Source organism: Hippichthys cyanospilos, chromosome 17, assembly GCF_059441005.1.
Source record: "Hippichthys cyanospilos isolate Australia breed blue-spotted pipefish chromosome 17, RoL_Hcya_1.0, whole genome shotgun sequence".
Classification (NCBI taxonomy): domain Eukaryota; kingdom Metazoa; phylum Chordata; class Actinopteri; order Syngnathiformes; family Syngnathidae; genus Hippichthys; species Hippichthys cyanospilos.
This window is the reverse complement of record NC_142385.1, coordinates 10,875,501-10,899,901: the sequence shown is the minus strand read 5'-3', so window position 1 is coordinate 10,899,901 and position 24,401 is coordinate 10,875,501. Positions and strand designations below refer to the sequence as shown.

The 24,401-nt window shown below is 38.9% G+C and overlaps 1 protein-coding gene and 1 long non-coding RNA gene across 8 annotated transcripts in view; one reads left to right on the top strand and one right to left on the bottom strand.

The window, feature by feature from the left end:
* Positions 1-24,401, bottom strand: part of itga3b (integrin, alpha 3b) — a 47,358-nt gene that overhangs the window by 8,337 nt on the left and 14,620 nt on the right. For 2 of the 5 annotated variants that reach the window (XM_088439683.1, XM_088439684.1), the window contains 11 exons: positions 21,300-21,511; positions 6,395-6,522; positions 6,146-6,228; positions 5,121-5,370; positions 4,783-4,887; positions 4,367-4,571; positions 2,491-2,684; positions 1,241-1,329; positions 1,031-1,167; positions 205-291; positions 67-134 (listed from right to left, as the gene is read on the bottom strand). In XM_088439683.1, coding sequence (XP_088295809.1) covers positions 67-134; positions 205-291; positions 1,031-1,167; positions 1,241-1,329; positions 2,491-2,684; positions 4,367-4,571; positions 4,783-4,887; positions 5,121-5,370; positions 6,146-6,228; positions 6,395-6,413 — 1,237 coding nt within the window. In that variant the 5' untranslated portion in view covers positions 6,414-6,522; positions 21,300-21,511. Of the gene's footprint in view, positions 1-66; positions 135-204; positions 292-1,030; positions 1,168-1,240; positions 1,330-2,490; positions 2,685-4,366; positions 4,572-4,782; positions 4,888-5,120; positions 5,371-6,145; positions 6,229-6,394; positions 6,523-18,122; positions 18,385-21,299; positions 21,512-24,401 lie in introns of those variants that run through there. The other 3 variants (XM_088439680.1, XM_088439681.1, XM_088439682.1) reach the window with 3 other exon arrangements.
* On the top strand, positions 9,407-20,846 carry LOC148409638 (uncharacterized). Of its 3 annotated transcripts, XR_015868458.1 has the most exons (4): positions 9,407-9,448; positions 16,099-16,339; positions 18,318-18,397; positions 19,570-20,846. It is a non-coding gene; the product is annotated as an uncharacterized LOC148409638 (long non-coding RNA). The 3 variants fall into 3 exon arrangements; XR_015868459.1 differs by lacking the exons at positions 9,407-9,448; positions 16,099-16,339 and adding an exon at positions 18,001-18,124; XR_015868460.1 differs by lacking the exons at positions 9,407-9,448; positions 16,099-16,339 and having other exon boundaries at positions 18,109-18,397; positions 19,782-20,846.

Here is a 24,401-nt window from a genome sequence, read left to right as displayed (position 1 = left end):
CATGATCATTTTATGTTTTTCTTCACGTGAGACGCAGAGACGGCGATTTCATTCGGACTGACTTACTGATGTTTTTCTTGAAGTTTTTGTTGCCGTTGCTTAGGGTGAAAGACATGCAGATAGTGGCCACCATGCTGGCAAACACAAACATATTCAAATATACTACAACGAAAAATGACCGCTTTGACCATTACACTCAGTCACCATGGTGTATTCTTCTGGCACTGATTGGGATCCACGATCTTGGGCTCCACATTAAAGTCCTTGGTTAAGTGGACCACTGGCCGAGTCCTGTCAGAAAAAGAAAATTTCAACTTCAGCTTTAACTTTAGATACGATCAATTTAAGTAAAGGGAAAAAAAACGTCGCTCTTTAGTTCCACTCCATAGTTTAATTGGAATCAAACGGATGATTAAAAACTTGGCTCAGGGTGAACAATGGTAAAATTATTTATATAGTTCACGTATGGATATATTCTATAACTACGTGAAAGCACTTTGTAATTCTTTCTTGTTAAAGGCGCTACATGAATAAAATGTACTTACTAGCGTTTCTAGGGTCAGAGATTTAAAGGCATGCTGAATTTTATACAATTTGAAACGACAACAATCCAACTTTTAGAAAAGAAAAGATGCAGAACACTTGGGGTCATGGGCATCCAATCAGTTAGCTTGTCAGTGGGTCAAAAAAAAATCTAAAATTTTAGGGTGCTTGGATTAAATTTAGTGGTGCTTGAGCACCCCGATAATTAGCGAAAAATGCCTATGATTACAGTTAAATCACAGTATATAACAGCTATGCCCAGATAAAATGCACTTCTGCCCCCTAGTGGCTACAACCAGCACTTTTACTTATCCATTTATGCTAATTAGGGATGGGCAAGTATCTTGCCTTATTTCAAATCATTATAATTTGGCATATACAAGAACCATACGACAGCTTATTTTGGGAAAGATACACCTGAGCCTAAATTTGAACCATTTCAGGGCAGAGTCCACGAACCCACGGCGCCATTTGTCAACATAGCTACCTGAGCAGGGCGATGCGGTCGTCAAGGGAGCCCACTAAAATGTCAGGGTATCCGTTGTCATCCATGTCCATGCCTCCACTGATGGAGTAGCCGAACGTTTTGAATGTGCCGTCATCCACCGACTTGCCTTCAATCACCTATGGAGGGCAGACAAAATTTTGACACGGGAAGAAGTTCTTGAAATGTTTTGCACATGGGGAGATGTGTTACCTGGCTGGGCTCCTCGGAGATTCCCTCCTTACTCCCCATCCAGATGTAAACCTTACCTGTGCCATGGAAGGGAGCTCCCACTGCAAAGTCTGCAGATATCAAAACATGTAATGACAGTAAAAGCCCAGTAGGTGGCAACGTGACATTGCTTTGCACGGGAGTGGGGAAAATTCGGTTTATATTTTTGTGACAGTTCATAACAAATGCTATTTAATTTATTTTTATTTAACATGATCACTTTTAGAGTTAATAAAACAAACTTTTATTTAATCAACAAAAATGCTTCATTCGCCCATATAGTTCAATTTATTATATAGCCATCCATCCATTTTCTGTAGCCGCTTATCCTCACAAGGGTTGCGGCTTGCTGGTGCCTATCCCAGCAGAGACTCTTGTAAAATTCACCAAAATTGCAGTAAAAAAGGGAGTGGTCGACATGCGTGAGATTGACTTGTACTCAGAGAAATATTGTAATCATTTACTTGTGTACACAATTTACTAAAATAATTGATTGCTTTAGTACTTTAGGACCTCAAGTACTAAGGTAATAGATTACTCCAGTACCTCAAGTAATCAATTAATACTTTAGAACTTTAAGTAACTGATCACTTAATTAGTTAATTACTTAGGGCAATCGTTTACTTTAGTGATTAATTTACTCAAATAATTGATTGCTTTAGTATTTTAGAAAGTAATCAATTTCTTTAGTACCTAGGGTAATAAGTTACTTTAATGCTTTGGTACCTAGAGTAATGCATTACTTTATTACTTAAGGTCATCATTTATTCAGCACTTATTTAACTAAAATTATCGATTATTTTGGCATTGAATTACCTATAGTAATGGATTACTTTGGTGTGTACCAAAATAATGGATTACTCAAGGACTTAATGACCTGAAATAACTGATTCCTTTCTAACTTAATTACTTAAAGTAATCATGTACTTCAGCACTTAGCTATCCAAAATCATCGATAATTTTGAACTCGAATTGCCTAAAGTAATGAATTACTCAAGGACTTGATGACCTGAAGTAACTGATTCCATTAGTGCTGAATTCATTGAATACCAACCATTTAAAAAACTACTTTAGCCCAAAAAAAACATTTGAAAGAAATGTAAATAAGTGATTGGTTATTGAATTTCTGCACTCTTGAAAAAAAAAAGTAAAAAAATAAAATAAAAAAACTTTTGGAATTGAATGAGTTAAAAGCATGGATCACGAAGCTAAAATTTTCAAGACAAAGTTACCTTGGAATCCGTCCTGGTTGATGTCACCAATGGCGGCCACCGCGTTGCCAAACCCAGAGTATGCCGGGCCCTTCAGCACCACCCTAGGAGCCTCCTGGAAAAATCCGTTCTCGTTCATGTAGATGTAAACCGCACCTCCCTCGTCCTTCATGCGGTCAAAGTAAAACGGGGCACCGACGATCAAGTCGTTCCAACTGCAAACACCCAAAACGCAAAAACGAATGAATTGAAACGCTGTAAATCCATTCCATAATATCAACATTTGCCTCGCTGTCAGACTCCATCAAATTTCAATCACGCATGACCTGGAGAGCCAGAAGGTGATTCAGCTATGATGTGACAGCAAACACCTCCAACGGGCTGCCGACAGCTTCTCAATTCTGCTTAGATATACTTCAGCGCGCATTCCGCAAAACGCGATGGCTCACGGCCACGGGGCGTTCAAGCGCTGCTTCAAAAGCTAAAAGATAAGACGGCGGCGAGGTCGCCATTATCCTCCCTTTGAAACTTGCTGGTTTCATCCGGACGTTTCGGTAGCATCAGTGACGCCGGTAACGCATCAGCAAGTAATGACCTATCTAGCACATTGTTATCTCAGATCAAGTACCGTATTTTCCGCACTATAAGGCGCACCTAAAAGCTGGTGGTGCGCCTTATAATCAGGTGCGCCTTATATATGGATCGATATTGAGATTGCGATCCGTAGATGGAGAATGAACTGATAAAGTAAGCTTTACCTGTTTCTTTTGTGTGTTTACAGTTGAACAAGGTTGATCATATTGACATTGAGTAATTAAGCTATTGAGAGTTACGAGTTATTATTTGAGTTATTATTGTTATTACTTTGAGTATTACTATAATGTGATTGAAAAAGTTTGAAAATATGTCAGTAATTGAGGGTGCGCCTTATAATCTGGTGCGCCTTATGTATGGAAAAAGTTTGAAAATATGTAATTAATTGAGGGTGCGCCTTATAATCCAGTGCGCGTTATAGTGCGGGAAACACGGTAATCAAATTTAAGAGGATTTTCTGATGTTGCCATTAGTTTGTTTGGAACATGAATCAACTTGTACAATTTATTACTCTGTGTAGTAACGTATAATTGCACACAGTTGAATTGAAAAACTCACATTCCTCATAGGGTAGGACTAGAAATGAATAATATAGAAAAATCCACACTATAAGGCGCATTTTTAATTTTTGCAAAAGTTGACAGTGCGCCTTATACAGCACATATCATGTGAATTTTCATATTTGGTGGGGAAAACAAAGTAAAGTAACTTATTTACCGTGTAAATTCTTCAATTTTTATTTCTGCATATAAGTTAAAAAAGTATTTTTTTTTACATTATAAGAGCTATAAGAGCCTGCTTGAAATTTTAATATGACATGCATATATGCTCCCATTTTGAAGCAATTTATATGGGGACAAGACACAAAAAATGTGGGTTTTTGTATAAGAAGGCACAGTTTTATAAAATAAATCCTGCTTTAAAATAAAAAAAAAAACAACAATATACAGTATGTTAAGGTGATTGGGTGGCAAATTGATTACAAATTTAATATTTAATTTAATTTAATATTTAATTGAATCATAATTCAACTCTTTTAAACTCTTGGTTCGTCTTAGCATTGATCTAAACAGTCATTTAATGTAATCAAGAGGTATTTTTTTCAGATAGTACTTTCCGCAAATCATCTTTATTCTTAATTTCTGATTGAAAAGTCTGACTTTGAATCTCCTCTAACATTTAATTGTAAAAAAATTAAAAGCATGTTTAATTCCAGCAGTGGTATCGGAGAATATTCAAGGCTTTATTACACGTATCGTATCGAAAATGAAAAAGTTGTTTTTACTAAGTTTCATTCACATACTTGTCATTATTGAGGTCCGCGACAGCCAGACTGCTCCCAAAATACGAGCCCACTTGTTCCCCGGGGATGATGAGCTCCGTTTTGACGTTGTTGTCGGTCTGCATCGCGAGAACGACGGAACCCTTGGATTCATATCTGGGTGATCCCGTCACCACCGTGTAGTCGTTAACGCTCAGCAGGTGCTTCTCTTGAAGAACGGAATACCCTGAAGAGGAAACATTTAAAAGTGACTCGCATTAAAAACTCCAGGTTGTAGTAATCATTTATTTGTATTCCATAGCAAACAAAAAGGGGCTTAGAGTTGATCCCTGATGCAAGTCAAACGATTATATTTCATGCCCAAAATGCATCACAAACCTTCTTGCTGTTTTTTTCCAAAGCATTTTTACCAGACATGAAGTAGAAAACATATTTACCCATATAATACAGTTTATATTGTTTTTTCAGAGAACCGAAGTCTTTCTTAATGATGTCCCATGGATTGGCAGGATCGGGATTTCTCCATACGACATGAACATTTCCTAAATGAAAAAGGAAAGAAACAAAGCTTCTTGATGCATATCAGTGTCCAAATATTCCATCATTTAATCCTAAAGACGTATTCTTACGTATCTTTCATGAGTCTAAGACATTAAAATCCCAGGTATTTTACCCTAATATTTGGAGAAAAAAATAGAACCTGGGATTGAATTTCTGGACTGTAAAGATGTATAAATACGTCTTTGGGATTGAATGAGTTCATCCCAGTGCCCACCTTGCCAGGAGAAGCTGCCAGGGCTGCCCATGTACACCTCGTTCTCCGTCATGCCGCCCGAGATGCCCATGTTGCACATGCCTTCGTCATTCATATCGTTATTGGGGTTACACAACTCGTAAGTGTGAGTCTGCCACTCGTCATTGTTATCGAAGATCAGGTCGTTGCTCCTCACGTAGCACTTTCCGATCATCCGCCGTTGCTCCTCAGAGCCGCTTCCGAAAATCTTGATGTAGCGATGGCCGCATGCCTGCACGCCAGGAAACAAAGTTCATGCAAGGAGAATCGATTACGGCGATTAATCAATGACCTAAATCCGTTTTGAATAAAGGAATGGAAATGAAATATCCGATTGATCAACAATGTAATTCACAGATTAAATGATCGTTAAAATAATCGCTAGTTGCAGCCTTGATCAAAATACATGGTGGGCCAGACCCAATGTTGCTCCTTCCAGAGACAAGTGCATGGTGGCGGAGCTGCGCCGCTGTGGGAGTGGCCAATCGAAGCGTCTTCATTCATTTAGTTTAAATGTGTCTGCGAGTCATACATTTGAGTCTTGATTTTTAGAAAATTTACAAAACAACGAATGAGCGGATTTGATGCCCTCTGTTAACTCTTTTAGTACGACAGAATATTGTGTGCTATGTCTATGTAAATATGGTGGTATTATTTGAAAGATCGATTTCCTTTCCTTACTTTGGTAATATCTGTGTTGTAAGTGTGGAAACACTGCCATCTATTGGTCAAAATTATCACTACAGTGCTCAATTGGTTTATATTAGTTAAGCATTAGTCAAGGGTGACAGCTACCCTCCGTAAAAAAACACAAAACAAAACATATTTGACTAGAAATTTTATTATTAATTGTTGTTATTACTATTTTAAAAGACTTGGCACTGAAAGATTTAACATATTTATCAATGAAGACTACTAAAGAACATTTTACAAAGTAAAAGCAAAATAGCAACTGTACGATGACGTGTAATTTGATGGGAGACGATAAAACATGGCAGCCTTCTCACCAGTACGCGTCCGCCCGACTGTACTCTCTGGCTGGCCACTGTCACGCCCAGCCACATGCCCTCCACCATCTCGGTTTGGTCCGCTGTAAATGCGTCATGAAATTGAACTCAATTATAATGGATTTTGTAAATCTGACAAGATGGTAAGGACAAGCAAAAGGAATCACGCCATCACACACGACCATAAAATTGCCAAGGCAACTCCAGCTTTGATACGGATGAAGAAAAAAAAAAGTTCCTGTCACTCACTCGAGCTGACCAGGTCCATTCTGGAGCAGTCCGAAGCATCCGTGGTAATGGGGCAGAAGTAGACAGCACCGGTTTCATTGACGTTCGTCAGCGATAAGGCTTTCTCTTTGGGCGCTCCCGCTAAAAGCCTGAACACACACAGACAGATAAAGATTATAAGATTACATCTCAGTCTTTTCATGGCGTGTGATGGCACACAAAGACGGTAGTAGCGTGAAAAATGAGCCACAGGCAAAAAAGAAAACGTCACGAAAAGTTTGTAGAACCATGTGACTGCTGCATTATTCAGGTAATCCATCCAGAGGTTTTCTAGCTAGCTAACCCAAAGAGCTTAACTCAGTTTTGATGGGATTCATAAAAACAGAAAAAAATAACACATTTATAAGGATGTTTTCTTCAAAACTTTTAAACCCATAGACTGATTGAAAATAATTTACAATTTGAAAAATACTTAAAATAATAAATGTTCATTAAATGTGTGTTTTCTGCCTTAATCAGGAAGTTAATCCCACCACCCATTGAAATCTAGCTAGCTAGATGTGCTAGCTAGTATTATCACTCATTGTAATCTTTTAGCTAGTTAGAAATGCTAATTAGCTAGCGAGAAAATGGATGAATGGAGATATTGACTTACTTATTAAAGCAGTAACCACAGTTAGAAATTCCATTTAATAAAGTATTTTTCAAATTCAAAATTATTAAGCAATAGGAGATCATCTTCTAGCTAGCTAGCCCAACTTCAAGCCAGCTACATAAGCTAGCTAGATCATTGAGGTGATCTGCTAGCCAACTACGTGTGTGTGCGTATATATATATATATATATATATATATATATATATATATATATATATATATATATATATATATATATATATATATATTGATACTGTACAGTATTTTCTATATATTTCATGATGCGTTTACCCCCAAATACTGCACATTTAAAAAAAAAAGTTGATAAAAGGAATCAGTGTCTCTAGAGACAAGGGCAAGTCCGAGCTGGACCCTTTGCTTGTCTGAGCAACGACACACTTTAGGCACACACGCGGTTGTTGTTAAGGGACTTCAATCATTTGCCGTGGACATGTTGACACGCCCTTTAGGTATCGGCACTTTTCAACATCGTGACCTTTGAAGTGGAGGGATTAGGCCGTGTGCTAGGATATCCAATTGACTTTCAGCACCAGATTTATTATCTGCACTTGTCGGCAGGAGGTGAGGACAAAACCTGTTCATGGTATGCGTGGGGGGAGAAAAAAGTAGAGCAACCAAAGTGAGACATTTTTTAGACAATCTATAAAATTTCTCACTTTATTAAATTGTTCCAATTAATAAATGTGGATAGTAGATTTTATTTTTTTCATCCAATCAGATTTTAGTCTGCATGTTGCCATGTCAGTCGAATCTGCTCAGGGCCTTCACGGAGCTAGCGTGAAGGCTCTTGATGATGTCATCGTGTTTACATCCTCTGATTGGATAGTCAGAGGTAAAATTTGTTCCAGTCACGTTTGAATGTACACACGATATTACTAAGGATATTCAATGCCACTTTTTTTTCACCGATACCTTTTTTGACTGGTACCAAGTAACGATACCAATAGTACTTTAGATATATCAAATTGCACCACAATAAAACAACTTGCTTTCTAAAAGGGATCCCTGACTCCAAAAAGTTTGAGAGATCCTGCTCATGTTTTCACTTCTGTAGCATGCACTATTCTTCTCTGACTGCATTTTTACAGTACCAAGACTGCCCTCATCGACACCTGCAGGCTTATCTTAAAAATAAAACATCAACATGTCCCCAGACACAACCGCGTCCTTCCTGATGTCTCCTCTCCTTTAGTTTTTAGCATAATAAGCAATAAAAGACAAATAATCTTTCTGTCGCGAGCACACTGCCACTGTTTGAGAGTCATTTCATTCAGAAGGTTACAATTATGCTGTCACTGCCACCAGAAGTACATTATCAGCCCTCAATCAATTATCAGGCCCTGGCGATGACAACTCGCAGGAGCCAAGATGTCCTCGAAAAAGCTGCCAGTGATTGGAGGTCCGATAAATGAGATTCCGCGAAGGTTTGGCGACAGTGTTAAGAGTTTACAGCGTGTGGAAAATCGCACCGGAAAAAAAGCCGCTTTTTTAGTTTGATATTTCTTTTTGTTAGTTTGTTACATTGATTATTTTAATGAACATATAAAAACACTGCACATAAATCATATTTACAATCATATACATACCCATCAAATCTACACATAACAAACTTACACAAGATCATATTCAATTTATACATCATTTTTGTATTCTATTATATTATTTCGATATTTATGTTTTTTATACAATTTGTTCAAACTCTTTTTAAACACAGCCATTGATTCACATCTTTTGAGTTCTATTTAATAGCCGTTCCATAAATTGACATCTTGAATCAGTCCTTCTCAAATAGTGGGACGGGGCGCGGGATCACACCAGGGAAACGGATTTGTTTTTTTACCATGTGAAATGTAACTTTGATAAAATGAGGATTAGCATCTTTTTTGGTGGTGGTGGTGGTGGGGGCTTGTCTTTCCTAGGGGGGGACTTTGCAAAATAGAATTGAGAAGCACTTGAATAGATACGCACATTTGCTTTATGGTTGTACTGCCCCCTGGTGGCTACTAAAGCAACTACAGATAAACTCCACTGGACTCTAAGCCGAAGGGCTCAAATCAAGAGAAAAAAGTTGTGGTTTTTAGTACAAAATTCCCGGTACTTTGGCCCATCTGTGCGGTTTTAAAAACCAATATGAGTGTACACTCATCAAGTTAACTCTATCTAATCAAAGCCGCATACCTTCTAACATTTTTTTTTTTTTTTTATGTAACAAAAAGTAATAAGCTTCCCTGAGTCCGTTTTGGCAAGGCTCTTTCAGCCATGACAACGCAACTCCTATCGGGCTTGGTGCCAAGGCCAACAATGTGTGTTCAACTCCCATCTCCTTGCCAGCTCAACACCTGCTCATAAAGACGCTACGAAAATCCCACGCGAGTGGGCACCGGGCTCCTGCATTCCGAGTGAGTATACGGGACGTGTTGAAATCTGCCCTCTTGGGCTCAGCAGGTGATGTGAACTGCTGCTTGGAGCTTTAGTGTGGCTTACACACCCGCGTGAGGTGAGAGTGACTGCATTCCTCACATCAGGAGTAAGGGGAATTACATATGACACCGTTTATAGCAACGGGTGTAATCTCGGCTCCGCCGTGAGAGGTTCGTCTTTTGAACCCGTTCAAATGGTTCTGCAGGATGGGCCTATTGCAAAAATCAAGTCTTGGAACCTTTAAGTCACTTTTTCTAAACATGTGAGGAAAATGCATTGGCTTCCTTACAAAGAAAAAGTCAGCGACCGGTTAAAATTGATTCTTGAATTATAGAGCTGTTCCTGGCTAGTTAAAATGGATCTTTGACGTCTATAGCCATCAATGGTAGTGAATGAGTTCAAATGAGTTTACTCAGCTTTTTTTTTAACTAAATCCTGATTTAATTCTCTACCGCCACCCTTTGGTAATGAATGAATGCCATTTTTCTGTCATCGTATGCTAAAAAATTAAATGGCCGCAATTTACTGTATATGCAAAGTTTGATTATTATTTATGGCCTAGTCCCAATGAAATTGTCATGGTTTGTTGGGTTGTGGGTTTATTTTGAGGGGTTCTGTTTCTGTTTACGTTTATAGTTCCGGTTTCTGCCCCTGTCGCGTCTGCCTGCGTTAGTTTTGATTTAGTCCACCTGTCTGTTACCTGCGCCTCGTGTCCTCCAATCTGCTCCCTTTGCCTGTTGTCCCTGCCCAGCTGCCATGTGTTAGTTTGATTAGTTTGTGAATGTATTTAAGCCTAGTGTCTGTTACAGCCCGTGTCGGATCATTGTCTCTGTCGTGTCAGGTCATTGTCGTCTTGTAGTCCCGTCTCGTCTCGCCCATCAGTTTCGTGTATTCCTGCCAGCCTGCCCGTAGTGTTTGTTTTCCGTTTTTCCAGCTTGCCTGCGCCCTTAGTTTTTGCCGTCCTGTTTTTCCCGCTTTTTGTTCCCGTTCGTTGTATTAATAAACATGGATTTCATCAACCCCCTGTCCCGACGCTCCCCTGCTTTTGGGTCCTCCGCAACCACGCCGGCGTTCACACCCGCCGTGCACCCCCGTGACAGAAATAGATCCAATTGTGTCTTGTCCAGGTGCTCCGTGTTGTCTCGTTAGGTTTGAATGTATTTAGTTTCCTGTTTCCTTTCCTGTTTGATTCATGTGTTCCTCTCAGTCATTCAAGTGTTTTAATGGTTAGTTTATTTCTGAGTTTTTGTTTGTTACTTTGTATGCAGTCTTTGGTTCTTTTTCAAACTAAATTAGTACTTCTGAGTGCGCCTTGCCTCTGCGGCTTACCTAGATTTGGCTAGATTATAAAAAAGAAATCATTAAAAAAAATTCGGGCGGGTTGACAGCTCTACTGTGAATGAACGTTACAAAAATAATGACGCACAGCAATCGATCCAACAAGTGCAAACAAGAAAAACCACGATAAACCCTAAATCCTGCCTATACACACCCAACTACAAAACACTTCCGTGCTTGATTACGCTTGTATTTTGTTTTATCAGAGACTCTCACATGTACATTATTTCAGATGGAAAAGAAGACAGCTATGGTTTGGGGAGCGTGTCTAAAACCACTCGGCTCCCAGTGCGCCACAATAGCACGGTGATGGTTTGACCCAAATTATTGAGGAAACAGTGTCATAAAACAGCAGTACAGAGTGAATATACACATTGCTATCTGGTTAGTGCATGCTTAGTTTTAACTGTGTGAGCACACCTGACTCACGCATGGATTGGCAATGGACAAACAGTGACGCAGCACCCTGTACCTCAACAGGATGAAATAAAGTGCCTATGTAGCAACGGAAAACCGTCATCATGAAAATAAAGCCGAGATCAGGAATGAATCGATTATTCCAGTTTTGGACAGGAAGTTGGAAAAAAGACACAAACTCGTGATGTGTGAAAACGAGTGAGAGATACAATCTTCAGAGTGAGTCGATTCAACTTGAAGGTCACGTAAACAATAACATGGGATTATGGCACAGACAGCAGCACTCAACCACAAAAATGTAATCTCTCTCGTCATCCGCCGACAAAATAAACTGAATAGAGAAAAAGTATTAAAGAGAGCTCATGAAGTGAAAACTTCCTTGTAAAACTGACACTGAAATTAAAAAAAGAATTTTGCACAAAAGTGACTGGAAGGAAATTCTGAACAAAAGTTACGTACACTCAAACCATGCCATACACACTGCTTAATTCATTTAGCTTAATAAAAGCTAAAGCAACAGGCAGTGGCTAAGTATTGCTAATGCTAATAAACACAACTTTACTCTTTTAATAATAACAATGGCAAGAAAAACTGGACTTTTAAACCAGTGAATCCTAGCTAATTATTGCTATTGCTATTGAACACATCTGTACTCTTTTAATAATAATTACAAGAAAAACTGGACCTTTTAACCAAAGGACAGTGGCTAATTGCTATTGCTAAATAAACACATCTGTGCTTTTTTAATAACATTTGCAAGCAAAACAGTGTACGTTTCAATCAATGTACAGTAGCTAAGTAATGCTAGCCATATATATATATATATATATATATATATATATATATATATATATATATATATATATATATATATATATATATATATACACATATCCCATTATACAGTAGATTGTCATAGTGACCTTTTTCAAAAGTTATTTTTGGTGCCAAAATGAATCCCAACAAACGACAAAAATATTCAAATCGTGTTCAATGGTGCACCTTTGTTCCCAGCCTCTCATACACTAGTCAAACGGACATCTCAGCTGACCAAACATCCTGTTTGCAGCCCACCACCTGCCATGACTGAAACAGTAACAAGAGAACAAACTCTTTGAAGCATGGTAGCTCTTCCCTTGATATGAAACAAACTTGCTTTTCAATAGCAGCTAATTAAAAAAAAAAAAAAAAATGACTGAGTTGGTTTCTAAATTGTTGGGGGCGTATGTAAACATACAAGACCATTGTATACACCTCAACTACATGCCTACAATTACATACCAAGTGTAAGCCAACACTCGTTTCCGTGTCAAAGATGAAAAATGGTCTGGAAGGTATTGAAGCATGTAGATTTTCGAGCGACAGGTGACCCCATCCACCCGGAGGGCAGCCAACCAACACCGGCCTCTTTTCCGCACAGGGGCAAAAGGAAAAGGATCGCTTACGTTAGTGAAACCGTTAATTCTACAGTAGTGGTAATGAAAGCCCCTGCTCGGGCGAATCTTCTCTGTGGAGAATAGCAGGAGGTGCAACATCCTGCTGGGATCCATTTCAACTTGTTATTAGAGGACCTCATTCCTTTTGCTGGGACACAAAGTGCAACAAACTGATTGGGTCTACACATTAAATACCATGAGGGTGAGCAGTAATCACCATGGAAAGACCGGAAAAAAGTTAATATATTCCAAAGAAGTATTTAAAATTTGAAACACAAATAGCTAACTCGCTAGAGATTGGGCTGGCTAACTAGCTAGCTTTGTTGATTTAAGAAAAAAAAAACACATGGTTCATGAACATTTTTTAAAGTATTTTTCAAATGTTTGGTTATTTTCAAGCAAATTTGTCTAAGCTCATAATGTCACATTTCTCCATCTCTTCATCCATCTTTCTTCTAGCTAGCTGGCTAGCCCATCTTCATCCCTCCATCCATTCATCTTTTAGCTAGCTAACTAGCTAGAAGAAGGGCTGCTAGCTAGCTAGCAAGGATGAATGAATGGAGAGATGAATTAACTATTTAAGGCAGAAGCCACAAGGTTCTTGAACATTCCATTTTACAGTATTTTTCACATTTTAAATTATTTTCAAAGCATAGATGTCAAAGTCCAGTCCTGGAGGGCCGATATTCCGCACGTTTCTGACGCTTCTCTTTGGTTTTCCAGATTCATCTCCCCAGAATACCTGGTTAAAATCATTAGGATACTTTTCAAGCTTTTTCAGAGCTTGCTGGTGAGAGGAAAGTGGAAAACACAAAGGACTCCAGCCCTCAAGGACTGGAGCTTGACACGTGAGCTAGAAGATGGGCTGGCTAGTTGCTAGCTAAGTTAGCTTGAACATCATCTAGCTAGCTATTAAAGTGTGAAAAATACTATTTAAAAAATGTAAGGTTCATTTACCATGTGGTAAGTTCATCTCCTCATCCATCTATTTCCTAGCTAGCTAGAAAACGAGCTGGCTAGCTAGTTAAATGTGCTAACTAGCGAGCAAGATGACGGTTGAACGGAGAGATGGACTTACTGGTTGAAGCAAAAACCATATGCTTTGTGAACATTAGATTTTTTTTGAAGTGTTCTTGAAATTTGAAGTAATTTCAAGCAGATTTGGCTAGCGAAAGGCAATCGGAGCTCATTACACGTCACAGTCACTTCAAACATGCATGACGGCGAGAACAAGAATGGTTATCTCAGTGTTTCACTGAGCATGACAAGATCTCCAGTAGGCCTCCTTCTGGCACAAGGACCACCTGCGAGCGCTCCAAAGATAAATAATATTTGGACCTATGCCATGCTGGAAATATACAACATTCACTATGTTGCGATTAACTTCAAATTAAAGAAGGGCGCCAAAATATGCTCGCTTCTCAATTTAAATTGAAACTTTGAGGTGAGAGAGCCGCTGTAAATATTCTGCATGAGCTTGTTTGTGTTTGTAAAGCTCTCGGCATAGTTTAACCTGCCTAATCTGTTCTCACAGTAAAAAGAGGGGCGGGTACCACCTAATTAAATGGCGGACTTTCATGACCTGGGGCTGATAAAGTCAGACGGAGGTGGAGAAAAAGAAAAAAAAAACTGAATAATTTCAGCGTGGATTTCATATTCACCGTCAGGAGAATTTTATTGGTGTCCTATTGAATGACATTAAGTCCACATATTGAAGAAAAAGTCTCTGCTGGAAAATAAAGTGACTTGAAGATTTTGGTGGGTTCATGTGTTTCCCGACAGATCCTCACCCTGACTCCTGTCTTGTCTCAACCTGAAACCTGGCAGGTTGTGACTGTGCACAGAAGGCTAATACATTCCGCACATACCGTGGGGTCAGGGGACTGGAAGAGCCAATAGGTGGCCAGCTGACTGCCCAGTCCCTCCTCCGGGCTACAAAAGAGAACAAAAAAAGTCCTTCGAGGGGACTTAAAAAGACGACTGGTAGTGAACTAGGGACCTGTGCAATTTCGCCTCTGGTAGCTTTGTATACGCTCACTTTTGACTTCAAGCTAGTCAAAAAATGTGCAGAACAAAGATACACTGCTAGATTCCGACTAATTGGTTAGCAGTGTCAAAGGTTCACAACCTTATTGCATTTACTTTCTTGTAGAAATGGGAGTGACTTATTTCCCCATTCTCAGTCTGACTCATGTGTGCATGAAAGAATGCCCACTTTGAGTGCTAGGACTTGTTGAAGCTGGTTTATACGCTTGTATTTTTCAAATGTGCACACCTTAGTATTAAGGAAAGCATTGGACTAATATATATAGCTTATATATATATATATAAGCTATACGTGTATATATATATATATATATATATATATATATATATATATATATATATATATATATATATATATAATGAAAGGACAGTTGATGTTTTGGTTTTGCTAACATGTTAGCATTTAAGCAATTGTCATTCAAATCTTAATACAAAATGCAATGTAAAATCTTCATAAACCAACTGTTAGCATGTTGGCGTCGCATCGATTCTTATTGAACAAAGTACACAACCAAAAGGATCATGTAAAATCCTTTGCAATGAGGCCTTAGGTCTTGGTATATAAATGTTAGCATACCAATATTAGCATTTGAGCGACAAATGCGATAATATTTGATCACAGGGTCCCAATCCTTAATGACCCGCCTTTATGTTTTGAGTATTCAGGTTGCTACATTAGCATACCAACTGTTAGCATACTAGCACTGTAACATATTTCAGTAGGCTTTAGATATATAGCACACTGACAGTTCAAAGTTAGCATTATAATGTGTCCATGCAAGTGATTAACTTATCAATATCTGTTAGCCTGTTAGCATTTGAGCAACTAATGTTGTAATGTCTGATAACAGGGCGACAAAGTTAAATTATTAACAACCTGTTTTAGTATTGTATGCACTCAGATTCCTAAATTAGCATCCCGACTTTTAGCATATTAGCACTGTAAGAAATTTCATTAGGCTTTAGATATATAGCACACTGTTTTTAAGACGTTTCAAAAGTGATTAGCATGCTATAAGGTAGCAAAGTTATCAGTACATTTTCAGAGTACTTTTCCAAATATTTTAATTTTCCCAGAACACAAATGCAGTCACAAATGTAAGCCATGAATCAGTCTCAAGTCTTGACCTTCAAGTTGTCAAGTTGTCAAGTGATTACTGTGACAAAAAAAAAAATCAAGCAAGTCAAGTAGATTCCCCATTAACTAATAGCCCATTTATTTTTATTTTTTTTTAATTCAGTTAATAAATGTTGTCATTGTCGGTCAAAACTGAATTCTTGACGTCTATAGCCGTCAATGGCAGTGAATGGGTGAACATGGGTGAATTGTACATTAAGCATTTTACACTCAGCACCTGTAACTTGACTATAAATTGTTGTATTTTTTTCAGTGGTCCAAAACCAGCCCCTGTAATGACGGTGCCACTAGCATGTGGTCCACTTCTTGGGTGTCAGTCCAGTGAGGATGACTGCATCTCAGCTGGGACTTGTCCAAGATGGCATATCGATCACGTCATCTGGACACTGCTCTCCATTCTACTCACACTAATGCACATCGTTGTCCCTCTTCATAGAGATCAGACTGATAGCGATACTAATAATCCCACGCTCAGATGTGGAGTGGGAAAGCAAGTATGTCCCGGTTCGCCACTTTTTGTTACACTCCTCAAAGCGGAGGCGGGACGCAGATAACGGGTGTGTGTGCAGTGATTTTGGATATGGAAGATTTTTTTTTTTTATGGGGGTGTTAAAAATGACATCATTCATTTGGTCAAAACTCAAGGAATAATAATAATAATAATAATAAAAAGGCTGGTTGTTCTTTGCAGAGGATAAAGAATACATGCCTGTGAGTATTGTTGTATGCGCTGTCTGCATGTGACACAAAGCCCTCTGTATTTTAGTGAAACGCCAGAATGCAAGCTCAGGTGTGCAAAATGTAGGACAGGTTACACCCCACATGTCTGTGGAGTCCAAAATGGCTGAATATGCATAAAGAAGCTAAACGCACAGGACGTGTAGACACAGCAATATGCCTGTGGCTATGCAATTCTCCTGGCCCAGCTGTTTTGCCTGCAGCTACACAAACAGTGCATTCGCTCTCAAATTAAGTCATTTCAACTGTTTAAACCACATAGCCCAATAAATGTTTGTAAAATTTATGTGTCCTACTAAATGTCAAAGAGAAGCAAAATTTTAAGAAAAATTGTTAAATTGCATGATAAAGTGCTGTTTATTAATGAATATAAATTGCAGTGCTTGGTTGGTAAGTAAAAGTTGTAATTTTTACAAAGAACGTAGATGTGTTTTGCCAGGTTAAAAGTCATTATTTTATAAGTCATATTTTTAGATTTTAAATATAGTGGTGATATTATATAAGTCAAATTTCAACAACAGAAGAAAGTCAAAATAACAAACGAATTATTTATTATTATACATTCACATTTGACAAACAATGGGTTTTATTCTGGAAAACCACACATTTCGTTAAAACATAACAATAAAAGAAATGAGTTTTTAAATTTACCAAAAGCTACGATCAGGCAAAAGTAGCAAAAGCATTATTTTTCGTGACATCTTGTGGCGTCTTGGTGCTAACAAACTATGTCAATGTGAGTTGAGGAGTTTCATAATTTTTGACAAATTTAGTGGCGTAATTTCATTTTGAAAAGATTAATGCTTGGTCGCCATCTAGTGGCAAATTGATGGCAAGGTAATGAGTTGAAGAGTTTAATCTTGACAAAAGCACTCAATATTTTTAGATTTTATTCTTCCTACTCACTTTTGACTCTAGTTGAAAAATAACTTATGCTTTATATTTGTAAAATACAGTAGATACAGTATATCTATCTATTTATCTATCTATCTATCTATCTATCTATCTATCTATCTATCTATCTATCTATAACATTCTACTGCGACATATTTTTGTTACTTGTTTATAGCCATGTTCTATAAACAAAAACAAAACGTACAAACAAACAAAAAAGCAGGATTCCAGGCATCTCAGTTCCCTCTTGTACTGCAGTGATTTATCCCTTAATTGCATGCATTTTTTTAAATAATAAAACGCAATTCACTCTGCGGACCCCACATAGAAATTTGCGGACACTCGAGGGCCCTGTGACCACAGTTTGAGAACCATTGTTTTAAAGTTCCCCTCGCGGTTGCTTTGCATTGAAATAATGTAAGAAAATTGTGTAACTAGAGACCAGTTTTTTAGAAGTTGCTGTGTAAAAATAGTTAAGGGAGGATCGCTGCTTTTCTACGTGCTCAGTCAGCTACTGAATGAAAAGCAGTCCGCAGTCGAGCGGTCGGCTCTGGTTCCGCCCACTGGGTCAAAGCAGGTGTCAGTCGTTTTCCAAACCACTCGCCATCAAACAAGAAAAGAACAAAAACAAGAAAAGTGACTTACAGGTATTTCCTGGAGCCTTCCGTTTGTTCATGCATGGCCACGGACAATCCAAAGAAGCTGCCTTTGCTTTTGCCTTCTTTAATCACCGGGAAACGTTCGTCCACGTTAAATCCGCGGCAAACCGTCGTTGCATGGAACAAAAGCAGCAACGCGCAAAAAAGTAGCCTTGACGACATGTTTTTTGTTTGTTTCTAGGAGTGGCCGATCCACGATCTGCGTGGATCCGACAGGTAGACGCAGCAGGGAAGAGCTGCAGTCGCGCACTCATTCAGAAGGTGAGCGCTCTCTCTCTCTCTCTCTCTCTCTCTCTCTCTCTCTCTCTCTCTCTCTCTCTCTCTCTCGCTCTCTCTCGCTCTCTCTCTCTCGCTCACTCACTCACTCACTCACTGTCTTCACGACTCGTAGTAACCTACTCAAGTTATGCAAAAACTATGAATAGCTATTTTTTTTCTACGAATGTTAAGCTATAAATGTTGTTTACATGAAAGCGATTTCCTGTTGTCAGAACATCTTGCGCATTTTTTTCCCATAAATCAACTTCTTTAAATAAATATTTGTTGGGTTTACTCCACAGGTCAAGGGGGGTCGCCAATTCCGGTCGTCGAGGGCAACTATCCAGCATGTTTTTGATGCAACCCTCCTCCGACGCACCTGATTCAAATGACCGACCCATAGAGGAAGCTCTGCACGAGCTTGATAATTATCCTGATCATTTGAATCAGGTGCAATGGAGGAGGATTACATCAAAAACATGCTGGATAGGTCCCCTCGAGGACTGGAGTTGTTGACCTTTGACATGATTAAAATACTCATTCTCATACGATAGATTGAGATGAACACCACTAATATATATGTACAATATGATGTATTGCTGGAGGGAAATCCCACCATATTGGCTTCATGGATTATGTTTTTGCATCGAACTGGGAAGAAGAAGTTTTGCAACAAGCAAAATCTGCAATGGAAAAACAACTAAAAACATTAAAGTACATCTCGCTTGATAAAACCCGCGCCAGCATCAACACAAAGATTCAGCACAGATGAACATATCTTCACGTGTAGGAATAAGAGCTGCATCAAGACATTTTCAACACAACACCGGCACACTTTGACTGTTAGAATACAGCACTGACACAACGGTAACATGCCTGGCTGCACTTGCTAGTGGAGAAGGCCACCTGGTGGCCGGTAAAATAACAGTTCAAATTCAATATCAATACTTTGATAGTGTCTTCTTCTGTCTCCCTTTGTTCATTGGGAGTTTGGCCCCTGGTGGCATGTAGAAATGGAAACAAAAAACTACAGATAAGCCATTCTGGATTTATAAAGGCAGCAGGGTGCAAAGGGTGTCCAAAATTTACGCACTTGAAATTTGCACTCCAAAAAAAGTTTGCTCACCCCTGACCTTAAACCATCATCACGTTTACATTCGTCTAATACTTTTCAGCTCGTGAGCGCGACTATCAGCCTGAAGGTACAACATGCCAGTGTGTACACTGTCAACATCCTGCCGCCCGCCGCCCTAATCAAGGCACGCATCGACAGCGCTGACACAGAACAGAGCCACGTCATTGTGTTTTTAGCGAGGAGGAACTTCAAGCCGGCCTTCCTTCTTTTTCTTCAATGATTGATACGCATGTTTTTTGTAATCCCCTCAAGGGCTCGCAGGCTATCTGATTCTCAACCCGGGCTCGTCTGACATGACATCTGAACGCAGCAAACCCACAATTCAAGCGCAAAATGTACGAGTGAGCGCCTAAATGCAACTGCTGCCTTCGCAAACTCAACTACTCCTTTCCACATGGATAAACATGGAATGTAATTTGCAAATGGCAGTATCTCCCGGTTTCCTGTGTTTCTTTTCGCCGCATCACCAGCCCATCCGCAGCCCATACTGAAGAAATAAGGAAATGTTCTCATTGTGCCTCATAGTACTGCTGTGATTGAGGTTAAGCCTCCTACTTAGAACATCTTCCTGCTCAGCTCCGCAGATGCTTCAGTCACACTGCAAAAACGTCAATGGAATCGAGATTAAATGGCTCAAACCAAGGCAAAAACAAGCTTGTTATTGTATGTCAAAATATTTCTTTTCACCAGGAAGTGGAAGAACATTTCAGTAGCCATCGTTTTTATAATCTAAAATTAGTTGGGTGGATAATAACCCAATTTGGGTTGGAGAAAAACAAGGACCCTATTTGGCTCAATTTGACCAAACTGTCCGTTCCGATATGTAAACAAAGTACATAAATATATACATGCATTTACAGTATTAGACAATTTTGGGTCAAACAACTCGAGTTGTGGATGGGTCCAATTTTTACCTTTTTATTTTTTCAACCCAATTGTTTTTAGAGGGTTTTGGTCAAAACTAACCCAATTTGGAAGAAATACCTTGTACACTCTAAAACCCTCTGGGTCAGTAAAAAAACGAATTGGGTGAAAAGGAACGAACCCGTTTGGGGCATGTACACGAAAAGAAAAACAAAAAAAAGATATTTTGGGGTACTTTTGTATGATACAACTCAGAAAGTTTGGTCAAATAACCTTAGTCGTGGATCGGTGTTTTTTTTTTTTTTTTTTACTTTTAGACTGTTGGACCAGTGAAGTCTAATGGAGAAATCTAAAGCTTAATAAATAAATAAATGAATACATTTGGGTCAAATAATCCAAGTTGTGGATACTTTTTTTTTTTCTTTAAATCCAAATTTTTAACGCGTCTGTTTTTAATGTGTTAGGTCTATGTAAAATACCCAAGGAATTGGACAAAATACAGCACAGGGGTTAAGACATATTTTAAAAAGCAGCTTTTGGAAAATGGCAAAACTTTTTATTCAATATACTGTATTTCCCATTTCATGATTCATTTTTCACATGAGTATGACATGCCAAACAGGATGGTGGGTGAATTCTGATCTGAATGTGCGATAGCACTAGCGGGCTTTTCTCAAAACAGAATTAACGCGCACAATAAGCTCCATTATGTCGCCTTTCTTCTCCAAATTCAAGTATCTTTGTGTCAAAAAATCGAGTGTGAAAATGGAGCAAATAAACCCGATTAGGACATCAGCCCTGTGCTGAGTATTTCATGAATTTCAATTGGCCCAAAAACGGAGCAGTGAGAATTAAAGAGCGAGCAGGACATTGGCAGAATACGAAACACAGCACGCTCTCACTCACCGAGTCGTCGCTCCTCTACGATGACATAGGCGGCCGTTGCCATGGCGGCGGGGGTTGCTATGAAGCCAGTATGTTCCGGACGGCAGGAAGACAGCGTGGCCTGTTTAAACTTCAACCAGAGCGTCTCGCTGGGCTGCCGTGACCTTTTCGCAGGAATCAAACTTCATCTTCTGACTCGTTACAGCTTAATAGGAATCAAATGCCGGTCTTGACTGCAACGCAAACAGAATTTTGGGCTTAGTGTAGACAGTATTGGCCCGGTGTAACTCGATCAGGCTGGCAAGGTTGAAATCTAATTGCAGGAGAAAATCATCAAAGATTAATGAGCTAAATCTCATTATTTGCCAGTTCCTTCTTGCTTTGCACAGAATGAGATTACAGGAAGGTAAAATGCATATTTCAAGGGTTTCTCATACTTTTTGGGCACCTAAGGGGAGGAATTTTGTTTCCATTGCTTGCCCATAAGCTTAACACCAATTAAATGCCATGGGAAAGATAGAAATATATAAATATTTGGACCTGCTTAATAAAAATATACAAATTCGAATTCAAATTAATTTCATGTAATCAACAGCCATCGCTAGCTAACACGCGCTGTTTATGCTAACAACGTGGCCACGAAACGATAGCGACTGCAAAAGATTGGCGACATCATGTCAACAGAAATTGACAAAAAAATGTACTTAGGGGATTTAATGTCCGGACTTTTGAAAAACGTAAAAATACGTCCCTGGCATTGAATGAGTTGAATTCATAACCATCAACAGCTATATCCTTCTTAGAGTGAGCCTATTCGTTTGTGTCCAATGTAGTGGACACAAAGAATAGGCTGGGTGTCAGGATATACAATAAGTTTAAAAAAATTGTAAGATTATATGATCTCTTACTAGTATTTTTATAACCTCCTATGATCCAGCCTCTTCAATTGTGTCCATTTTGTCTTAGCAAGACACCAAAATGAATTTGCCTTCCGCATGAGACATCATTGGAAAGGCCATGATGTCCTCTACTGAGGACACTGACACAAATGTGGCAAAAGATGAAGCCCAAAACAAATGTCCACTACTGTGGACCCAAATGAATAGATATGCATGTTCTACCAAGATTTTAGTTCCATCAGGAAGATATCTCCACATTTCTGGCTATTGATGCTTGCATGGGAATTTTGGGACCCTCTTGGGTTTGTGCAAAGGAATGTATAGCCTGAGGAGGAAGGAGCGGCTCGAAACTCTCCTACTGTCCTCTGACACCCGAATTTTGGGTTTAGCTTTGGGCCTGACAGAAAAAGAACGCTAGGAGACAGACTCAACATGTTGTGGAAACAAAACATCATGTTGTTAATACATTGAACAGGTTGGATCATAAAATCTGGCCTGGGGCAAAAGTTTATAAGGTTAAGTGTTTTTATGTTACTGAGGGCTCCTTAAATACAAATATAAAAGTTAGGAACGTTCAATTAATTTTTTCAGGCTGATACCTGTGTGAGTACCTAACTCTAAAGAAGTCACAGATACGAATCAATACAGATGACACAAAAAAAACAAAAAACAAATTGAACCAGGTTGATTTTGTTTGTTATTTAACTTGGTGTACAAATATGTAAAATTTTGGAAGGCCGTGGCTCCTCAATCCCTGTTCTGATTGACCTGAAATTTTAAGATTTAGCGTTAGGCCATCACTATAAACAAGTACACAGAGTTTCATGCAAATCAAAATCGGCTTGGTTAAACCCATGAGAAGATTTGTCATGAATTGTGTCCCATACACTATATCCCATTAGAGCATTTTCTTTTAAAATTACAGAAATTTCATGGCAATTTTGCATTAGATTTTTTATTTGTGTACATATATTTACAGAAATTGCACTTTCACACTTTTGAGCACCATTGACGTGAAAGGACATAAATGCTACCCGGGAGCCCCATCAATGTCAACTCTGTTTTTTAGGAGGAGAAAAGGTTTAGCAAAAACTAAAAACAAAAAACAGAATATGGTCACTCAGAACACTCAGAATCTGAAAAGGAAATGCTTTCTCTCAGCAAATACAAAGAGAAGAGCTGTGGCTCTAAAATTGATCCCTGTGGAACGCCCAAGACAGCAAAGCTGAGTAGGATTCAAAACTAACAAAGCCAGAACCAGGCAAGTTTTTTTTTTTTTTTAACATTTCACTATATTCTGGTGTAATTATTAGCTATCGGGCTACTTTCCAATGGTTCAAGGTGAATAAGAATAATTTCCTCTCTCAACTCCTTGCCTTTCCAGTGAAAAGAATCTGTCATGAGTTAATGATTTATTGCAAGAGAAAATAATACGTGAACACCTGATGTGCAATGGTGCGCTGCAGAAGGTGTTTAATGATTAAAAAAAGGGAGTTGCTCAAGACCGAATTCCTCCTTCGCTTGTTCGAAATGAATCACGGTAGATTGTGGAAAGGAGTCAGAGATCTAAAAGAAACAATAGTCAAAGGGAGGTTTCATTTGGGTTTGGAGAATAGTTACCCAAAGAAAGTAGCTCTTTATGTGTCGTATGCGTACGTTCCGAAAAGAGTCTTTTTTTTTTTTTTTTGCGAAGCATGAGACAAGCTTGACCTTTACCCAGAGTTCAATCATCACACGGACTCTCCCTGCGTTCCCGTCACCTCCGCAGCACTTCACTTTATTGAAATTGACGACGGCGCTGAGAGCATTAGGCCCGAGTCAACGCGGTACCCCCCTCTCCTGCGGGAAACGTCGCCTTAGAACTTGATACTTAACAAGCCCAGCGTGAAGCCCACACAATGACTCGCGTCGGCAATGTTTACTGAAGGTGCAGCTTTATGGTTCTCTGGTACCTCCGCAAGATCAACATGGCCATTTTATTAGGAACACCTGTAAACAGTTATAACAGGAATTTGTCAGTTTGCCTCATGCGGCTGGTGATTGCATACTTTTATCTAGTCTCAATGGATGTCAGTGGTGTTTTCAGTCATGTACCCCCTGTGAAAAATCTTTTCGGCCAAGTACACCTTAAGCGCAAAGCATTTTTGTGCAAAAGCAAAACAAAAACAAAAAATCTTAAAACATGCCGTCGGTGTCTGAATGATTAAACCTTTGACCCTTTCAA